We start from the raw sequence: 19,884 nt of genomic DNA on the forward strand, positions 1-19,884 counted from the left end.
AGTGTTAAAAGAACGGTAAGTTATATCAACAGAGTTAGCTAGCTCATGTCTTGCTAACATAATGTGAACAGCTAAGAAACTTTTTTAAAAACTTGTTTTAACAAATAAATGCAAATTTTAAAAAGCAAAATGGATGTCTGTACATAAAATACTGGCATTACTTTTATTGAGAACACATTATGACTTGGGGATTAACTAGGGACTTGTCTGTCTTTCGGACTTGACAACAAGAGACTTCAGACTCTCTCCTGTGCATACAGCAATTTCAGTGTCTAAAGAAGGCGAGACATCTGAACATCATGAAGCTATTAGTGTTGCCATGGCAGCGACATATTAGTTTCAAGGTACATTTTGATATAAAACTTGATGATTGTCATACCGTGTACATTTGCTTATCTATACTGAAAAAAAAGATACTCCCCTTTCTGTAAGTTACTTTCTAGGGGGAGACTTTTTACACATGCTTCCATCAACAAAGTGGTTTCAAGTTTCAATTACAGCTATGAAATGTTTGTTCAACCAACAATAAACCCTCTGTTTTCATTCCTTTACAGGTCTGACTGATAATAATATAAATTCTGTGATACCGTAAAAACACAGTATTTTCTGAGACAGTTATCGCACCGTGAAAACCTCATACCTTTACAACCCCAAGCCACATGTGAGCGACCCCATGTCATGTGCCCTCTTCCCCACAAAACAACAGACAGACAGAGATGGCGAACACAGTGAAGCATTTATGAGCTACAGAGTCAGATATTTCCCTCAGGAGTTGGTAGAGATCAAAAAGCAACTAAAACATGGTGAATATTGTAGCAGGTGGCCAGAAACAGGACTCTGAACGAGATCACAACACTTGTACTCTTTATTTGCCATATAGCCATTGTAAATATTACATTAAGTATTAAACTCTATAAAGATCACAGAGGAACACTTAAAGATAAAATAATCACAAGCTGAGTGTTACATTCAAGAACATTTTACTCTCTACAGGAAACCTTGGCGTGGAGCAGAACAACAGCAGTTTAATATTTGAATGAAGAGGCAGAAAGAAATATTACAGGAACATTATAGTGATCCAGGCAGAGATCAAAACACAGCAACTGTACAGTATGTTTTAAATAATATGGTCACCATAATCTTATTAATGAGTACCACAGAGCCACTTTCAATCACATTTAATTGCTGAGTTTAATAATTAATCATTTTGCATGCACAGTTTATATGTTTGGGTAGTGCGTCTAGCAGCTTATCAACATGTACTGATAAACTGCTGCAGTGTGTGCACAGCTATCATGTAGCTACAGAAAGGACTGTTTCACATGGTGAAAAGCAGATGACCACTGAAGGTGCTGTGGTGATTTTCATTGTCAAATATTCTTCTGTTAGCCCACAGACGCAAGTGCACAACATCTCCGACCTCTAGAAGCAGCGTGGCACCATTAGAAGATTTCCCAAAATGGGACGGCTGATGCTCATATGCAATAATAACACGCCCTCCATTTTTGTACAACACTGCACCTGAGGCATGTGAAGCATGTCCGTCTGCACCTATGTGCAACTCAAAGTGGTAGGCTCCTCTCACCGGTGCAGTGAAAAAACCTGTGGGACAGTTTGAGTCAGTGAATGTAACAAGAGAACCATCTGTAGCAGGGTGAAGTCAGCAGAGCCAAAAATTCAAATTATTTTACATTTCAGAATTTGCATACCTGTGTTTGGGTTGTAGGCATTTCCAATGTTAGTGAGGACATATCTGAAGACCAGAGAAATGTCTGTGTTGAATGGTCCAACAGTTCCTTCACCTGAAGCCAACAGAGAGGCTGAGAAAGCCACCCGTTTGACTGAGAGAGAGATAAAGAGAGAGCAATGTCATTGTTCTAAACTTACTGGTTTTTAGTTTTACTATGCACATATTGTTTAGACTAAACATTTCCAAATACTAAATTCAATTATAGTTTAGTTCTGAGTCTGACCTTCTCCATCTGTCATCAGAGCCTCCACCTGGTGTTCTGTGACATTTGACCTGGCTTTCACGGTGATCAGCTCTGCTGCTTGTGCTGCAAAAAAGTGCCATCATCACAAAGTTGTGTCTCATGCATATGGCTCAGTGCTCCTGACCAGTTTATTATATGACATTCCTTGTAATATGTCGGCTCAAACAGGCTTTACTGTCTTGTTCTTATTTTCTTTTCAGCTTATGATACACTACTATTAGTCACTTTGAGCTGTGAAGGTCTGCACACAATACCTTGAAGCTCAGTCTTCTGCCTCTCCGACTCAGTCTTCAGCCTCTCTACCTCAGTCTTCTGTAGCTCCAGTTCTTTCAGCAAAGCTGTTTGTGTTTTTAAAAAAAAGTCTGTAGGTCAATCATTTCTTGGAAATTGTTCCGAGACACTAAAACACCAGAAAGAGACAGGAAACAACTATGATACAAAAAAACACCATAGAGAACCTAAAAAAGACTACAGTGAGAGACAAAAACACCAGAAAGAGACACGAAAAGACCCCAAGAGACACAAAAAATCAGAGTTAGCCATGAAGATATAGAAAAAGACCACAAGAGACCCCCAAAAAACTACAAAAAGACATAAGAAGACCACAAGAGACCCTAAAGAAATACAAAGAGACACAAAAAGACCAATGAGACCCCAAAAAACTTAAAAGACACACAATAAGACCACAAGAGACCCCAAAAACCTTATAAGACACACAATAGGACCACATGAGACCCCATAAAACTACAAAGAGACACAATAAGACCACAAGAGACCCCAAAAAACTTATAAGACACACAATAAGACCACAAGGGACCCCATAAAACTACAAAGAGATAATAAAAGACCACAAGAGACCCCAAAAACTACAAAGAGACACAAAAAGACCACAAGAGACCCCATAAAACTACAAAGAGACACAGAAAGACCACAAGAGACCTCAAAAAACAATTAAAAGGCACAATAAGACCACAAGAGACCCCCCAAAAAACTACAGACACACAAAAAGACCACAAGAGACCACAAAAAACTACAAAGACACACAATGAGACCACAAGAGACCCCAAAGAACTACAAAGACACACAATAGCACAACAACAGACCCCATAAAAAATAAAAAGACACACAATAAGACCACTAGAGACCCCAAAAAACTACAAAGAGACTCAAAAAGACCACAAGAGACCCCAAAGAACTACAAAGAGACACAATAAGACCACAGAAGACCCCAAAACGATGACAAAGACACATAATAAGACCACAAGAGACCCCAAAAAACTACAAAGAGACACAATAAGACCACGAGAGACCCCAAAAAACTACAATGACACACAATAAGACCATGAGAGACCCCAAAAAACTAGAGAGACATACAATAAGACCACAAGAGACTCCAAAGAACTACAAAGAGACACAATAAGACCACAGAAGACCCCAAAACGATGACAAAGACACATAATAAGACCACAAGAGACCCCAAAAAACTACAAAGAGACACAATAAGACAACAAGAGACCCCAAAAAACTACAAAGACACACAATAAGACCACGAGAGACCCCAAAAAACTACAATGACACACAATAAGACCATGAGAGACCCCAAAAAACTACAAAGAGACACAATAAGACCACAAGAGACCCCAAGATACTACAAAGACACACAATAAGACCACAAGAGACCCCAAAAAACTACAAAGAGACAAAAAGACCACAAGAGACCCCAAAAAACTACAAAGAGACACAAAAAGACCACAAGAGACCCCAATGAACTACAAAGACACACAAAGAGACCATAGGAGACCCCAAAAATCTACAAAGAGACACAATAAGACCATGAGAGACCCCAAAAAAACGACAGACACAAAAAGACCACAAGACACCCCAAAAAATGACGAGACACAAAAAGACCACAAGAGACCCCAAAAAACTACAAAGACACACAATAAGACCACGAGAGACCCCAAAAAACTACAATGACACACAATAAGACCATGAGAGACCCCCAAAAAACTACAAAGAGACACAATAAGACCACATGAGACCAAAAACGATGACAACGACATACAATAAGACCACAAGAGACCCCAAAACACTACAAAGAGACACAATAAGACCACAAGAGACCCCAAAACACTACTAAGAGACAGAATAAGACCACAAGAGACCCCAAAACACTACTAAGAGACAGAATAAGACCACATGAGACCCAAAACAATGACAAAGAGACACAATAAGACCACAAGAAACCCCAAAACACTACAAAGAGACACAGTAAGACCACAAGAGACCCCAAAACACTACAAAGACATACAGTAAGACCAGGAGAGACCCCAAAAAATTAGAGAGACATACAATAAGACCACAAGAGACTCCAAAGAACTACAAAGAGACACAAAGAGACCATAGGAGACCCCAAAAAACTACAGAGACACAAAACAATGACAAAGACAAGCAAAAAGATCACAGAAAGACGCAAAACAACAACAAATAGAACCTGAACAACTACAAAGTCTGTGTGTCTTGCTCTTTGTAGGAGAGGAGGTGGGGCCTTCTGCATGTCTGTGCACAGGGGCCCATTGTCTCCTCATCATGCAAACATGCCAAACTGGTCTTGTTTTTTTTCTGTCTGTCCTTAATTTGTGTAGAAAGTTGTGAGACATTATAGGACAATGAATTAAAACTGTGGTACATGTGTTCTGTGACCCAAGATTCTTGAGAAATTAAAGAAAGTGTTAAAAAGCGTAGAAGAGTTGTTTAAACTGAAAAGATGTCTGACATGTGCACGTTGAGAACACTACATGAAGATCCATAAAAGTACTCTGTACAGCTGTTTAACACAAGAGAAGTGAACTAAACTGAACCACTGCAAAACACTTCAGTGTTACAACACAATACAATAACTCCTGTAACAAAGCAGAGGTTCCTATTGCTCTTACCTCCCTCACTACCTGACATACTACTGTACCTTCATTCTCTCTCTGTAAGTGCCTCATCTCCACCCTCTGTTCAGCCAACAAGGCGCTCATCTCTCTCAGCACAGCATGGATGTCTTGAGTGCAGGTTTGTTGGCGGTCAGAGACATTTGTTGCTTCTCTTCCTGGGATTCAGCTTGCTTTCCACGTGGAATCATTTCATTGTCAGACTCTGTCTGATGCTGAGCCGTGGAGAGAGAGCAGATCAGCAGCAACAGTGGAAAACACAGTGTCATCTCCATTCTCAAAGTGGCAGTCTGTACACTTCTACTCTGTAGTTTCTGTCTTCATCCCAGCCTTAAATAGTGTCTTATGCTGATCAATCATTAGCAGAAATATCTGTCAGAAACATGTGCAGGAGATCAGTTTGATAACAATTATTACTTGGAGAACATCATGTGGAAAAACAACACTGAAAACACAGCACATGAACATAAATGATCTGCTAGTATGTTGAACGTAGCTTCCAATCCTTGAATAATCAGTTTACCAAAACTCAAAAGGTCTATTTTAATATTCTCAAGTGTGTGTGTGTGTGTGTGTGTGTGTGTGTGTGTGTGTGTGTGTGTGTGTGTGTGTGTGTGTCTTGGAAGTCTCACTGTGTCATTTAAGGAGTTGCAGTGACATATAAACGACTACAATGTGGATGATCAAAAGTTAAATTATGATTTAAAATCCCCTCATGGCTGAGAACACTGACAGCTTCTATGAAAGACACAACTAGACAGATGTAATTGTCATCCTCACTGAAATGTACATTCCTCAACATTGAATAAATTCATATGTGTAACAAAACAAGTAACAGAAGGAAACAAAAGACAACCATGTCTACCTGCTCAAACATTAATGACACAATCAGATACAGTGACCTTCCTGAGGTTGTTAATTGGCTGAGATAAGCAAAGACTTACCAGAAACCCAAGTTAGAGGAGTAATAAAACATTTCTCTCTTTGCTTCCTCAATAAATCCAGCACGGTAATAGAGTCTGACTTTAAAACAACAACAACAACAACAACAACAACAACAACAACAACATCTGAGCCACAGCCGCCTTTATTATAACTGGCACCCAGAAAAGAGACAGCATCACACCCACTGGTGTCCCTGCATTGGCCACAGGGCAAATATGAGACTGAGTTTAAGCTCATGTACAGCTGTAAAAAGGCCATGTAGGCCTGGTGCCCCAGCACATCTCTGAGCTCCTCTGCCTATAGTTTCCAAGCCAGATCTCTCAGATACTAAAAACCAGCTGCTCCTGAAGATCATATGATCATGTGTTTGCAGTAACCGCCTCAGAAGAAAGACAAGTTCACAGACAGTACTGCAGTGACTTGTTTATGCTTTTATTCAAATGCAAGAGAACATGAAAATAATACATTTAATATGTACAAAAGATTGTTGCTGCAAAGCTTTGTCCAGATATTTACAGATAAAAACAACACAGCTAGTGTATTATGCATCTGAAGGAACAAAGGGAACTCCCCCTCTCACATTAACAGCACAAGACCATTCAAGTTTCTACAGAACAAAGTAAAAACAGTCGCAGAGTAAAGTGAGAGGGTTTGGTTGGATGCTTTGGTCCAACCAGCAGGTAGTTTCTGGTGTTCATCAGGATCCAGGTGAACATACAGGATTGCTCGTGAGCTTGTGACATAAATCAAACAACTTTTCAACATTTACACAATTTTCTCATCAGTTACTGCACCTCCTTAATCTAATGTTAAAAAGCTCTGGCACAAGTTCCCTCACTGTCTATCACTGTGTATTTTGATTCAAATCCAGAGAGGAAAAACAAATGACACTTCCATCAACATGTACTGATAAACTGCTGCAGTGTGTGCACAGCTATCATGTAGCTACAGAAAGGACTGTTTCACATGGTGAAAAGCAGATGACCACTGAAGGTGCTGTGGTGATTTTCATCGTCAAATATTCTTGTGTTAGCCCACAGACGCAAAAACACAACATCTCCGACCTCTAGAAGCAGCGTGGCACCATTAGAAGATTTCGCAAAATGGGACGGCTGATGCTCATATGCCATAAAAGTATGTCCTCCGTTCTTGATCAACACTGCACCTGAGGCATGTGAAGCATGTCCATGTGCACCTATGTGCAACTCAAAGTGGTAGGCTCCTCTCACTGGTGCAATGAAAAAACCTGTGGGACAGTTTGAGTCAGTGAATGTAACAAGAGAACAATCTGTAGCAGGGTGAAGTCAGCAGAGCCAAAAATTCAAATTAACAATTTAAACTGAGCTCACATACCTGTGTTTGGGTTGTAGGCATTTCCAATGTTAGTGAGGACATATCTGAAGACCAGAGGAGTGTGTGTGTTGAATGGTCCAACATCTCCTGAACCTGAAGCCAACAGAGAGGCTGAGAAAGCCACCTGTTTGACTGAGAGAGAGATAAAGAGAGAGCAATGTCATTGTTCTAAACTTACTGGTTTTTAGTTTTACTATGCACATATTGTTTAGACTAAACATTTCCAAATACTAAATTCAATTATAGTTTAGTTCTGAGTCTGACCTTCTCCATCTGTCATCAGAGCCTCCACCTGGTGTTCTGTGACATTTGACCTGGCTTTCACGGTGATCAGCTCTGCTGCTTGTGCTGCAAAAAAGTGCCATCATTACAAAGTTGTGTCTCATGCATATGGCTCAGTGCTCCTGACCAGTTTATTATATGACATTCCTTATAATATGTCGGCTCAAACAGGCTTTACTGTCTTGTTCTTATTTTCTTTTCAGCTTATGATACACTACTATTAGTCACTTTGAGCTGTGATCTGCACACAATACCTTGAAGTTGTTGCTTCTGCCTCTCCACCTCAGTCTTCAGCCTCTCCACCTCAGTCTTCTGTAGCTCCAGTTCTTTCAGCTTAGCTTTTTGTGCTTAAAAAAATACAAGTCTGTAGGTCAATCATTTCTTGGAAATTGTTCTGAGACAATTCAGTAAGTAATCTAGGCCATCATCAACAGTGTTGTCAACACGGTGCTGCGTTATAGACAACTTGAAATGCCTCATACTAGAAAAAGTACAGTGTAAGGCTAAGTGGGAGTTCCTACTTGTAAACTCAGAGCAAATCCATCTGACCCGACTTCATGAAGAAGAAATTTTCTGACGTCACACAATAATGTTAGTACCCATCAAAGAGCACATTGTAAATGTTAAACCATCAACAAAATATGGATAAGCCGGCGAGCACTGTGAGGGTCATGTTTTTTGACTTCTCTAGTGCGTTCAACACTTGTAAAATGACACTCACATACCCTTTGCCCACCAAAATTAGTGCAAAACTTCACAGAGGGGCCAGAAAACAGGTTAGTAAACAGTAAAGCAGCATAGAGGCCAGTGAAAATGTTAACAGTGGCTATATCTCTACTTATTTGGGTCTCTCTCTCAAACTTGGTGCTGACTAAATTTGAAACAATGTTGGAGCGCTGCTTGGATGGAGATGGACAGTACTTTGTGGCGGGCTGTCAATTCATCGTGCAGGTAAAGGGGATAAAATTTGCACATCCATCTGAGTGTCAAGCCAAATGTTAGTGATTGCTCGTGAGTCCTTTGTCGTGTGTGAAAGGGCCTAAAGAGATACAAAAAGACCAGGAGAGACTCAAAATGACTTAAAAAAAAAACATAAAACAACTACAAAGAGACACAAAAACAACAGAGAGAGACAGGGAACAACTACGAGACAAAAAACACCACAGAGAACCTAAAAAAGACTACAATGAGAGACAAAAACACCAGAAAGAGACACAAAAAGACCCCAAAGAGAAACAAAAGATCACAGTTAGCCATGAAGAGACACAATAAGACCACAAGAGACCCCAAAACACTACAAAGACATACAATAAGACCACAAGAGACCCAAAACACTACAAAGAGACACAATAAGACCACAAGAGACCCCAAAACACTACAAAGACATACAGTAAGACCACAAGAGACCCAAAACACTACAAAGAGACACAATAAGACCACAAGAGACCCAAAACACTACAAAGACATACAGTAAGACCACAAGAGACCCAAAACATTACAAAGACATACAGTAAGACCACAAGAGACCCCAAAACACTACAAAGACATACAGTAAGACCACAAGAGACCCAAAACACTACAAAGACATACAGTAAGACCACAAGAGACCCCAAAACACTACAAAGAGACACAATAAGACCACAAGAGACCCCAAAACACTACAAAGACATACAGTAAGACCACAAGAGACCCCAAAACACTACAAAGAGACACAATAAGACCACAAGAGACCCCAAAACACTACAAAGACATACAGTAAGACCACAAGAGACCCCAAAAAACTACAAAGAGACACAATAAGACCACAAGAGACCCCAAAACACTACAAAGACATACAGTAAGACCACAAGAGACCCAAAACACTACAAAGAGACACAATAAGACCACAAGAGACCCAAAACACTACAAAGACATACAGTAAGACCACAAGAGACCCCAAAACACTACAAAGAGACACAAAAAGACCACAAGAGACCCCAAAAAACTACACAGACACACAATAAGACCACAAGACCCCAAAACACTACAAAGAGACACAATAAGACCACAACACTCCAAAACACTACAAAGACACACAATGAGACCACAAGACCCCAAAACACTACAAAGACATACAGTAAGACCACAAGAGACCCAAAACATTACAAAGACATACAGTAAGACCACAAGAGACCCCAAAACACTACAAAGACATACAGTAAGACCACAAGAGACCCAAAACACTACAAAGACATACAGTAAGACCACAAGAGACCCCAAAACACTACAAAGAGACACAATAAGACCACAAGAGACCCCAAAACACTACAAAGACATACAGTAAGACCACAAGAGACCCAAAACACTACAAAGAGACACAATAAGACCACAAGAGACCCCAAAACACTACAAAGACATACAGTAAGACCACAAGAGACCCAAAACCAACCAAGTGTACCCAAAAAGACCCCAAGGACCCCAAAACACTACAAAGACACACAGTAAGACCACAAGAGACCCAAACACTACAAAGAGACACAATAAGACCACAGAGACCCAAACACTACAAAGACATACAGTAAGACCACAAGAGACCCCAAAAAATACAAAGAGACAAAAAGACCACAAGAGACCCCAAAAAACTACACAGACACACAATAAGACCACAAGACCCCAAAACACTACAAAGAGACACAATAAGACCACAACACTCCAAAACACTACAAAGACACACAATGAGACCACAAGACCCCAAAACACTACAAAGAGACACAATAAGACCACAAGAGACCCCAAAACATTACAAAGACACACAATAAGACCACAAGACCCCAAAACACTACAAAGAGACACAATAAGACCACAAGAGACCCCAAAACACTACAAAGAGACACAAAAAGACCACAAGAGACCCCAAAAAACTACACAGACACACAATAAGACCACAAGACCCCAAAACACTACAAAGAGACACAATAAGACCACAACACTCCAAAACACTACAAAGACACACAATGAGACCACAAGACCCCAAAAAACTACAAAGACATACAATAAGACCACAAAAGACCCCAAAACACTACACAGACACACAATAAGACCACAAGACCCCAAAAAACTACAAAGACATACAATAAGACCACAAGAGACCCCAAAACACTACAAAGAGACACAATAAGACCACAAGACCCAAAAAACTACAAAGAGACACAATAAGACCACAAGAGACCCCAAAACACTACAAAGACATACAATAAGACCACAAGACCCAAAAAACTACAAAGAGACACAATAAGACCACAAGAGACCCCAAAAAACTACAAAGAGACACAATAAGACCACAAGACCCCAAAACACTACACAGACACACAATAAGACCACAAGAGACCCCAAAAAACTACAAAGACATACAATAAGACCACAACACCCAAAAAACTACAAAGACATACAATAAGATCACAAGAGACCCCAAAACACTACAAAGAGACACAATAAGACCACAAGACCCAAAAAACTACAAAGAGACACAATAAGACCACAAGACCCCAAAAAACTACAAAGACACATAATAAGACCACAAGAGACCCCAGAACACTACAAAGAGACACAATAAGACCACAAGACCCAAAAAACTACAAAGACATACAATAAGACCACAAGAGATCCCAAAATACTACACAGACACACAATAAGACCACACGACCCAAAAAACTACAAAGAGACACAATAAGACCACAAGACCCCAAAAAACTACAAAGACATACAATAAGACCACAAGAGACCCCAAAACACTACACAGACACACAATAAGACCACAAGACCCCAAAAACTACAAAGAGACACAATAAGACCACAAGAGACCCCAAAACACTACAAAGACATACAATAAGACCACAAGAGACCCCAAAACACTACACAGACACACAATAAGACCACAAGACCCCAAAAAAACTACAAAGACATACAATAAGACCACAAGAGACCCCAAAACACTACAAAGAGACACAATAAGACCACAAGACCCAAAAAACTACAAAGAGATACAATAAGACCACAAGAGACCCCAAAACACTACAAAGACATACAATAAGACCACAAGACCCAAAAAACTACAAAGAGACACAATAAGACCACAAGAGACCCCAAAACACTACAAAGACATACAATAAGACCACAAGAGACCCCAAAACAATACACAGACACACAATAAGACCACAAGACCCAAAAAACTACAGAGAGGCACAATAAGACCACAGGAGACCCCAAAACACTACAAAGACACACAATAAGACCACAAGACCCCAAAAAACTACAAAGACACACAATAAGACCACAAGAGACCCCAAAAACTACAAAGACACATAATAAGACCACAAGACCCCAAAAAACTACAAAGACACACAATAAGACCACAAGACCCCAAAAACTACAAAGACACATAATAAGACCACAAGACCCCAAAAAACTACAAAGACACATAATAAGACCACAAGAGACCCCAAAACACTACAAAGAGACACAATAAGACCACAAGACCCCAAAAAACTACAAAGACACACAATAAGACCACAAGACCCCAAAAAACTACAAAGACACATAATAAGACCACAAGAGACCCCAAAACACTACAAAGAGACACAATAAGACCACAAGAGACCCCAAAAAACTACAAAGACATACAATAAGACCACAAGAGATCCCAAAACACTACACAGACACACAATAAGACCACAAGACCCAAAAAACTACAAAGAGACACAATAAGACCACAAGACCCCAAAAAACTACAAAGACATACAATAAGACCACAAGAGACCCCAAAACACTACAAAGAGACACAATAAGACCACAAGACCCAAAAAACTACAAAGAGATACAATAAGACCACAAGAGACCCCAAAACACTACAAAGACATACAATAAGACCACAAGAGACCCCAAAACACTACAAAGACACACAATAAGACCACAAGAGACCCCAAAAAACTACAAAGAGACACAATAAGACCACAAGACCCCAAAACACTACACAGACACACAATAAGACCACAAGAGACCCCAAAAAAATACAAAGACATACAATAAGACCACAAGAGACCCCAAAACACTACACAGACACACAATAAGACCACAAGAGACCCCAAAAAAATACAAAGACATACAATAAGACCACAAGACCCCAAAACACTACAAAGACATACAATAAGACCACAAGAGACCCCAAAAAAATACAAAGACATACAATAAGACCACAAGAGACCCCAAAACACTACACAGACACACAATAAGACCACAAGAGACCCCAAAAAAATACAAAGACATACAATAAGACCACAACACCCAAAAAACTACAAAGACATACAATAAGACCACAAGACCTCAAAACGATGACAAAGACATGCAAAAAGATCACAGAGAGACGTAAAACAACAACAGATAGAGCCTGAACAACTATAAAGTCTGTGTGTCTTGCTCTTTGTAGGAGAGGAGGTGGGGCCTTCTGCATGTCTGTGCACAGGGGCCCATTGTCTCCTCATCATGCAAACATGCCAAACTGGTCTTGTTTTTTTTTTGTCCTTAATTTGTGTAGAAAGTTGTGAGACATTATAGGACAATGAATTAAAACTGTGGTACATGTGTTCTGTGACCTAAGATTCTTGAGAAATTAAAGAAAGTGTAAACAAGCGTAGAAGAGTTGTTTAAACTGAAAAGATGTCTGACATGTGCACGTTGAGAACACTACATGAAGATCCATAAAAGTACTCTGTACAGCTGTTTAACACAAGAGAAGTGAACTAAACTGAACCACTGCAAAACACTTCAGTGTTACAACACAATACAATAACTCCTGTAACAAAGCAGAGGTTCCTATTGCTCTTACCTCCCTCACTACCTGACATACTACTGTACCTTCATTCTCTCTCTGTAAGTGCCTCATCTCCACCCTCTGTTCAGCCAACAAGGCGCTCATCTCTCTCAGCACAGCATGGATGTCTTGAGTGCAGGTTTGTTGGCGGTCAGAGACATTTGTTGCTTCTCTTCCCTGGGATTCAGCTTGCTTTCCACGTGGAATCATTTCATTGTCAGACTCTGTCTGATGCTGAGCCGTGGAGAGAGAGCAGATCAGCAGCAACAGTGGAAAACACAGTGTCATCTCCATTCTCAAAGTGGCAGTCTGTACACTTCTACTCTGTAGTTTCTGTCTTCATCCCAGCCTTAAATAGTGTCTTATGCTGATCAATCATTAGCAGAAATATCTGTCAGAAACATGTGCAGGAGATCAGTTTGATAACAATTATTACTTGGAGAACATCATGTGGAAAAACAACACTGAAAACACAGCACATGAACATAAATGATCTGCTAGTATGTTGAACGTAGCTTCCAATCCTTGAATAATCAGTTTACCAAAACTCAAAAGGTCTATTTTAATATTCTCAAGAGTGTTTGTGTGTGTGTGTGTGTGTGTGTGTGTGTGTGTGTGTGTGTGTGTCTTGGAAGTCTCACTGTGTCATTTAAGGAGTTGCAGTGACATATAAACGACTACAATGTGGATGATCAAAAGTTAAATTATGATTTAAAATCCTCATGGCTGAGAACACTGACAGCTTCTATGAAAGACACAACTAGACAGATGTAATTGTCATCCTCACTGAAATGTACATTCCTCAACATTGAATAAATTCATATGTGTAACAAAACAAGTAACAGAAGGAAACAAAAGACAACCATGTCTACCTGCTCAAACATTAATGACACAATCAGATACAGTGACCTTCCTGAGGTTGTTAATTGGCTGAGATAAGCAAAGACTTACCAGAAACCCAAGTTAGAGGAGTAATAAAACATTTCTCTCTTTGCTTCCTCAATAAATCCAGCACGGTAATAGAGTCTGACTTGAAAACAACAGCAACAACAACAAAACATCTGAGCCACAGCCGCCTTTATTATAACTGGCACCCAGAAAAGAGACAGCATCACACCCACTGGTGTCCCTGCATTGGCCACAGGGCAAATATGAGACTGAGTTTAAGCTCATGTACAGCTGTAAAAAGGCCATGTAGGCCTGGTGCCCCAGCACATCTCTGAGCTCCTCTGCCTATAGTTTCCAAGCCAGATCTCTCAGATACTAAAAACCAGCTGCTCCTGAAGATCATACGATCATGTGTTTGCAGTAACCGCCTCAGAAGAAAGACAAGTTCACAGACAGTACTGCAGTGACTTGTTTATGCTTTTATTCAAATGCAAGAGAACATGAAAATAATACATTTAATATGTACAAAAGATTGTTGCTGCAAAGCTTTGTCCAGATATTTACAGATAAAAACAACACAGCTAGTGTATTATGCATCTGAAGGAACAAAGGAACTCCCCCTCTCACATTAACAGCACAAGACCATTCAAGTTTCTACAGAACAAAGTAAAAACAGTCGCAGAGTAAAGTGAGAGGGTTTGGTTGGATGCTTTGGTCCAACCAGCAGGTAGTTTCTGGTGTTCATCAGGATCCAGGTGAACATACAGGATTGCTCGTGAGCTTGTGACATAAATCAAACAACTTTTCAACATTTACACAATTTTCTCATCAGTTACTGCACCTCCTTAATCTAATGTTAAAAAGCTCTGGCACAAGTTCCCTCACTGTCTATCACTGTGTATTTTGATTCAAATCCAGAGAGAGGAAAAACAAATGACACTTCCATCAACATGTACTGATAAACTGCTGCAGTGTGTGCACAGCTATCATGTAGCTACAGAAAGGACTGTTTCACATGGTGAAAAGCAGATGACCACTGAAGGTGCTGTGGTGATTTTCATTGTCAAATATTCTTGTGTTAACCCACAGACGCAAAAACACAACATCTCCGACCTCTAGAAGCAGCGTGGCACCATTAGCAGAGCTGCCATAACCGGACGGCTGACGCTCATATGCAATAAAAGTATGTCCTCCGTTCTTGACCAACACTGCACCTGAGGCATGTGAAGCATGTCCATGTGCACCTATGTAGAACTCAAAGTGGTAGGCTCCTCTCACTGGTGCAGTGAAAAAACCTGTGGGACAGTTTGAGTCAGTGAATGTAACAAGAGAACAATCTGTAGCAGGGTGAAGTCAGCAGAGCCAAAAATTCAAATTAACAATTTAAACTGAGCTCACATACCTGTGTTTGGGTTGTAGGCATTTCCAATGTTAGTGAGGACATATCTGAAGACCAGAGGAGTGTGTGTGTTGAATGGTCCAACATCTCCTGAACCTGAAGCCAACAGAGAGGCTGAGAAAGCCACCTGTTTGACTGAGAGAGAGAGAGAGATACTCATTTTAACGTGGCTGAGGTGATGGTTAATAATGAGCTTTTTTTCTTAATTAAGTATTGTTATCAATTAAAAACACATCATTATTCTCTGTATTATTGTGCTATTCACCATTCTAGGTAGGATTTTAAATGATGTATGTACCATCAGAACAAAACTGTTCAAATACTTAATTGCTAGTTTAGTTCTGAGTCTGACCTTCTCCATCTCTCATCAGAGCCTCCACCTGCCTTTCTGTGGCATTTGACCTGGCGTTCACAGTCATCAGCTCTGCTGCTTGTGCTGCAATTATTGAAAAAGTAGCAATGTGAAATAAATCATTGTCTCCAATGAAAACAATCCATGGCAGACAAAAGTATTCCATCATCATGGTTTCATTAGGTTGTGCTGTAGCCACTGAAATTTGTTCAAATAAATGACTTCATACTGTCCAGAAAAAACTGAGTGATATGCATCATTAAAAGGACTTATGACTGTTTGTTACTGCTCAATATAAACATATACCTTGGAGCTGTTGCTTCAGCTTGTCCACCTCAGTCTTTTGCATCTCCAGCTCTCTCAGCTTAGCTGCCTGTGCTAAAAATAAAAAGAGGATTCATCAATGATAAAACATGTTCTTTGCAAACATTTCTGCCTTTTCAGTATGAATGGCTGTGATGTGCTATTATAGAAAGCTCCAGAGCAGAGGTTCCTATTGCTCTTACTTCCCTCACTACCTGACATACTACTGTACCTTCATTCTCTCTCTGTAAGTGCCTCATCTCCACCCTCTGTTCAGCCAACAAGGCGCTCATCTCTCTCAGCACAGCATGGATGTCTTGAGTGCAGGTTTGTTGGCGGTCAGAGACATTTGTTGCTTCTCTTCCCTGGGATTCAGCTTGCTTTCCACGTGGAATCATTTCATTGTCAGACTCTGTCTGATGCTGAGCCGTGGAGAGAGAGCAGATCAGCAGCAACAGTGGAAAACACAGTGTCATCTCCATTCTCAAAGTGGCAGTCTGTACACTTCTACTCTGTAGTTTCTGTGCTCATCCCAGCCTTAAATAGTGTCTTATGCTGATCAATCATTAGCAGAAATATCTGTCAGAAACATGTGCAGGAGATCAGTTTGATAACAATTATTACTTGGAGAACATCATGTGGAAAAACAACACTGAAAACACAGCACATGAACATAAATGATCTGCAATGTGGATGATCAGAAGTTAAATTATGATGAAGCGTCGGTGGCTTAGTGGTAGAGCAGGCGCCCCATGTATAAGGCTGTTGCCGCAGCGGCCCGGGTTTGACTCCAGCCTCTGGCCTTTTGCTGCATGTCCTTCCCTCTCTCTCTCCCCCCTTCACGCTTAAGCTGTCCTATCAATTAAAGGCTAAAATGCCCAAAAAATATCTAAAAAAAAAACAAAACACTGACGGCTTCTATGAAAGACACAACTAGACAGATGTAATTGTCATCCTCACTGAAATGTACATTCCTCAACATTGAATAAATTCATATGTGTAACAAAACAAGTAACAGAAGGAAACAAAAGACAACCATGTCTACCTGCTCAAACATTAATGACACAATCAGATACAGTGACCTTCCTGAGGTTGTTAATTGGCTGAGATAAGCAAAGACTTACCAGAAACCCAAGTTAGAGGAGTAATAAAACATTTCTCTTTGCTTCCTCAATAAATCCAGCACGGTAATAGAGTCTGACTTTAAAACAACAAAAACACAATGTCATAAAACATTCACTGGCAGGCAGCAGCAGTCACACGTGCAGTTTATGTGATCTTCACCACAGCTTTGTTCTTCTAAACCTACATTAACACGTCTCTCTCCAAACCCAAACACAAATACTAAGTCATAAAGTCACAGTATGACAAAAGAAGAAAAATCACGTGGAAGGTTAGTTAAATAACCTTTGAAAAGAAAATCACAAAATCTTAAATTAACCATAAACTTGGTCGTTTCAAGTGAATATGAAATTAGATGAGATGCAGCAAAACTGCACATGCAGTTTTCATGAATAACTCAAAATTTGTATACTGCAACTAGAGACCATGAGTAATTATGCCAGAAAGAATGCCCATGATTCGTCCACAGGTGGCACTATACTAACCGATTCAAATCTTTTTGTGAATAACTCAAAAAGTCCTTGACCAAAAATTTACTTGCTGCAATGAGAGACCACAAGTAACTGCACTGTAACTGATTCAGATTTAGATTCCGGCAACTTTATTGATCCCACGTGAGGCAATTCATTCGTAGCATACTCATCCCAAGCATCAACCACAACAACTTACAATTTCCTGTGTTATGCACAGTCCAGTAAAACAGACCACTAGGTCAGTGAAGGGCACACTGAATGGCCCAAGTATAAAAAAACATAAAGATATATATTTTTTTTAAGTACAAAATATTGCTACATCTAATATTATAAGAATGTGTAGCCTATTATTTTATTTTTTTTGATTTGTGGAGAAAGTACTTTGAATGTTTTAAATACAAAATTACTCCACTCAAAAGTATGTTGTTACAAATTACATTTGCTTTTTATCGGCCTTATCAAATACAAATTACAAATTACTCAAATGTAATTGAAATACGTATTTTAAATACGAGTAATAGAAATACTTCCCATCCCTGTGTGTAGATCACATCCAACCAGAGGTCGGACCAAGTCACTGTTTTGCAAGTCACAACTAAGTCTTAAGTCTTTGCTCTCAAGTCCCAAGTCAAGTCAAGTAATAACATGTATTTAGTGCATCAGCTGACATGAGAAGGGCCTTAGACGCATATTTGTACACAGTTGTAGATGTCAAATTATGTTTGATAAAATGCTTCCCATACCCTATATGGGGTTACACTTACTCCTGCACATGGGGGCAGATGTAACATTGACATCTAGTGTTTCAATCGATATATTGCACGTGAAAACATCTGATTGACTGTTAACAAGAAGAACACAGATACAAGTTACCTACATAAAAATTGTATCCAAACAGTTAAAAAAGTTTTTGAGTGATGACATCAAAACTAGGCCTGTCACATTAACTACTTTTATTTGACATTATGTTCAGGAATAATTGCAATAAACAATGTTATTGTCATTTTGAGACCATTTTATGCTACTGACCATTTATAGCACAATAATGTAAGTACACAGTTAACCATTAATTCTTAAGAATATTCAGACACTGGAATTAGAATATAAAAAATAAAAATAATAATAATAATAATAATAATAAAAATTCTTGGAAAAGTAATTAACACATCTTAATATTCAAGAAAGTATATGTAAAAAAATAAAAGGTGGTATGTAGTTTTATAATCCTCGCTCGTCTCCTTCTCTGGCTGCTTAAGTAGAGATAGCGCATTAATGGTGTATGGGGAGGTTTTTATATCCTGTAACAGGAATTATCAATCAATAAATATAAGGGAAACAGCAAAAACGATTTGTGGCAACATTTGTAAATGACATATTTTTAATGTTTGGATTAAGGTAAAGGTATCAAGTATTTTTAAGTCAAAAGGCTCAAGTGAAGTCACACATCATTGGTGTTTAAGTCTGAATGGAGTTGCAAGCTGTTGTTTTTTTTGTTGTTTTTTTTGTCAAGTTGAGTCTGAAATCATCAAAAATGTGACTAGAGTGAGGGTGATTCGAGTCCTCACCTCTGCATCCCACCTTAGTTTCAATTTTCTGAAAATACCTGCTGTCTGCAGGTTCATCCAACCCGTTTATGTAGTCATGTTCCTCTATTTCACATTAAAGCAGTTTATGGATTTATCACTTCCTGCCCTCCATCTGAATTTTGCAAGTCATAACAGTCACATGTTTCCAAACAAGCTATAGAGCCAGCTGTTTGTTGATTATAAAATATAATTTACAATCTTGCAAGGCTGATAAAAAGCACTACAGATAAGAGTTAACACTTTTATTTTCATTTTGGTGTGAACTGTCCCTTTAAAGTGGATAGGGGCCATAGACTGTAAAAAAAATAATAGCAAATATATATATCTATATATATATAGATATATATACACACACACACACACACACACATTATTATTATTGTAGTAGTAATAGTACTACTAG

General features: G+C 39.3%; 1 protein-coding gene across 4 annotated transcripts; it reads right to left on the reverse strand.

Moving 5' to 3' along the window:
* Positions 1–847: 847 nt before the first annotated feature.
* On the reverse strand, positions 848–16,931 carry LOC125891288 (complement C1q-like protein 2). 4 transcript variants are annotated; one of them, XM_049580426.1, is made up of 5 exons: positions 16,533–16,931; positions 2,249–2,332; positions 1,974–2,057; positions 1,710–1,841; positions 848–1,602 (listed from the first exon to the last, which is right to left on the reverse strand). In XM_049580426.1, exons 1-5 carry the CDS (start codon positions 16,780–16,782, stop codon positions 1,319–1,321), a joined length of 834 nt encoding a protein of 277 aa, XP_049436383.1. In that variant the 5' UTR covers positions 16,783–16,931; the 3' UTR covers positions 848–1,318. The 4 variants fall into 4 exon arrangements, with proteins under 4 accessions (XP_049436383.1, XP_049436382.1, XP_049436381.1 ...); XM_049580425.1 differs by lacking the exon at positions 2,249–2,332 and adding an exon at positions 7,768–7,860; XM_049580424.1 differs by lacking the exons at positions 1,974–2,057; positions 2,249–2,332 and adding exons at positions 7,496–7,579; positions 7,768–7,860.
* Positions 16,932–19,884: the final 2,953 nt, after the last annotated feature.

This window comes from Epinephelus fuscoguttatus, linkage group LG7 (genome assembly GCF_011397635.1).
Source record: "Epinephelus fuscoguttatus linkage group LG7, E.fuscoguttatus.final_Chr_v1".
In the NCBI taxonomy this organism is placed as follows: Eukaryota; Metazoa; Chordata; class Actinopteri; order Perciformes; family Serranidae; genus Epinephelus; species Epinephelus fuscoguttatus.

Excerpts from the sequence above, each read along its gene's own strand:
- LOC125891288 (XM_049580425.1), bottom strand. The coding sequence starts at position 16,782 with ATGGAGATGACACTGTGTTTTCCACTGTTGCTGCTGATCTGCTCTCTC. Across the intron at positions 1,842-1,973 it reads TCTGATGACAGATGGAGAAG|TCAAACGGGTGGCTTTCTCA; the intron begins GTCAGACTCAGA and ends TCTCTCTCTCAG. Across the intron at positions 1,603-1,709 it reads TGCCTACAACCCAAACACAG|GTTTTTTCACTGCACCGGTG; the intron begins GTATGCAAATTC and ends ACTGTCCCACAG.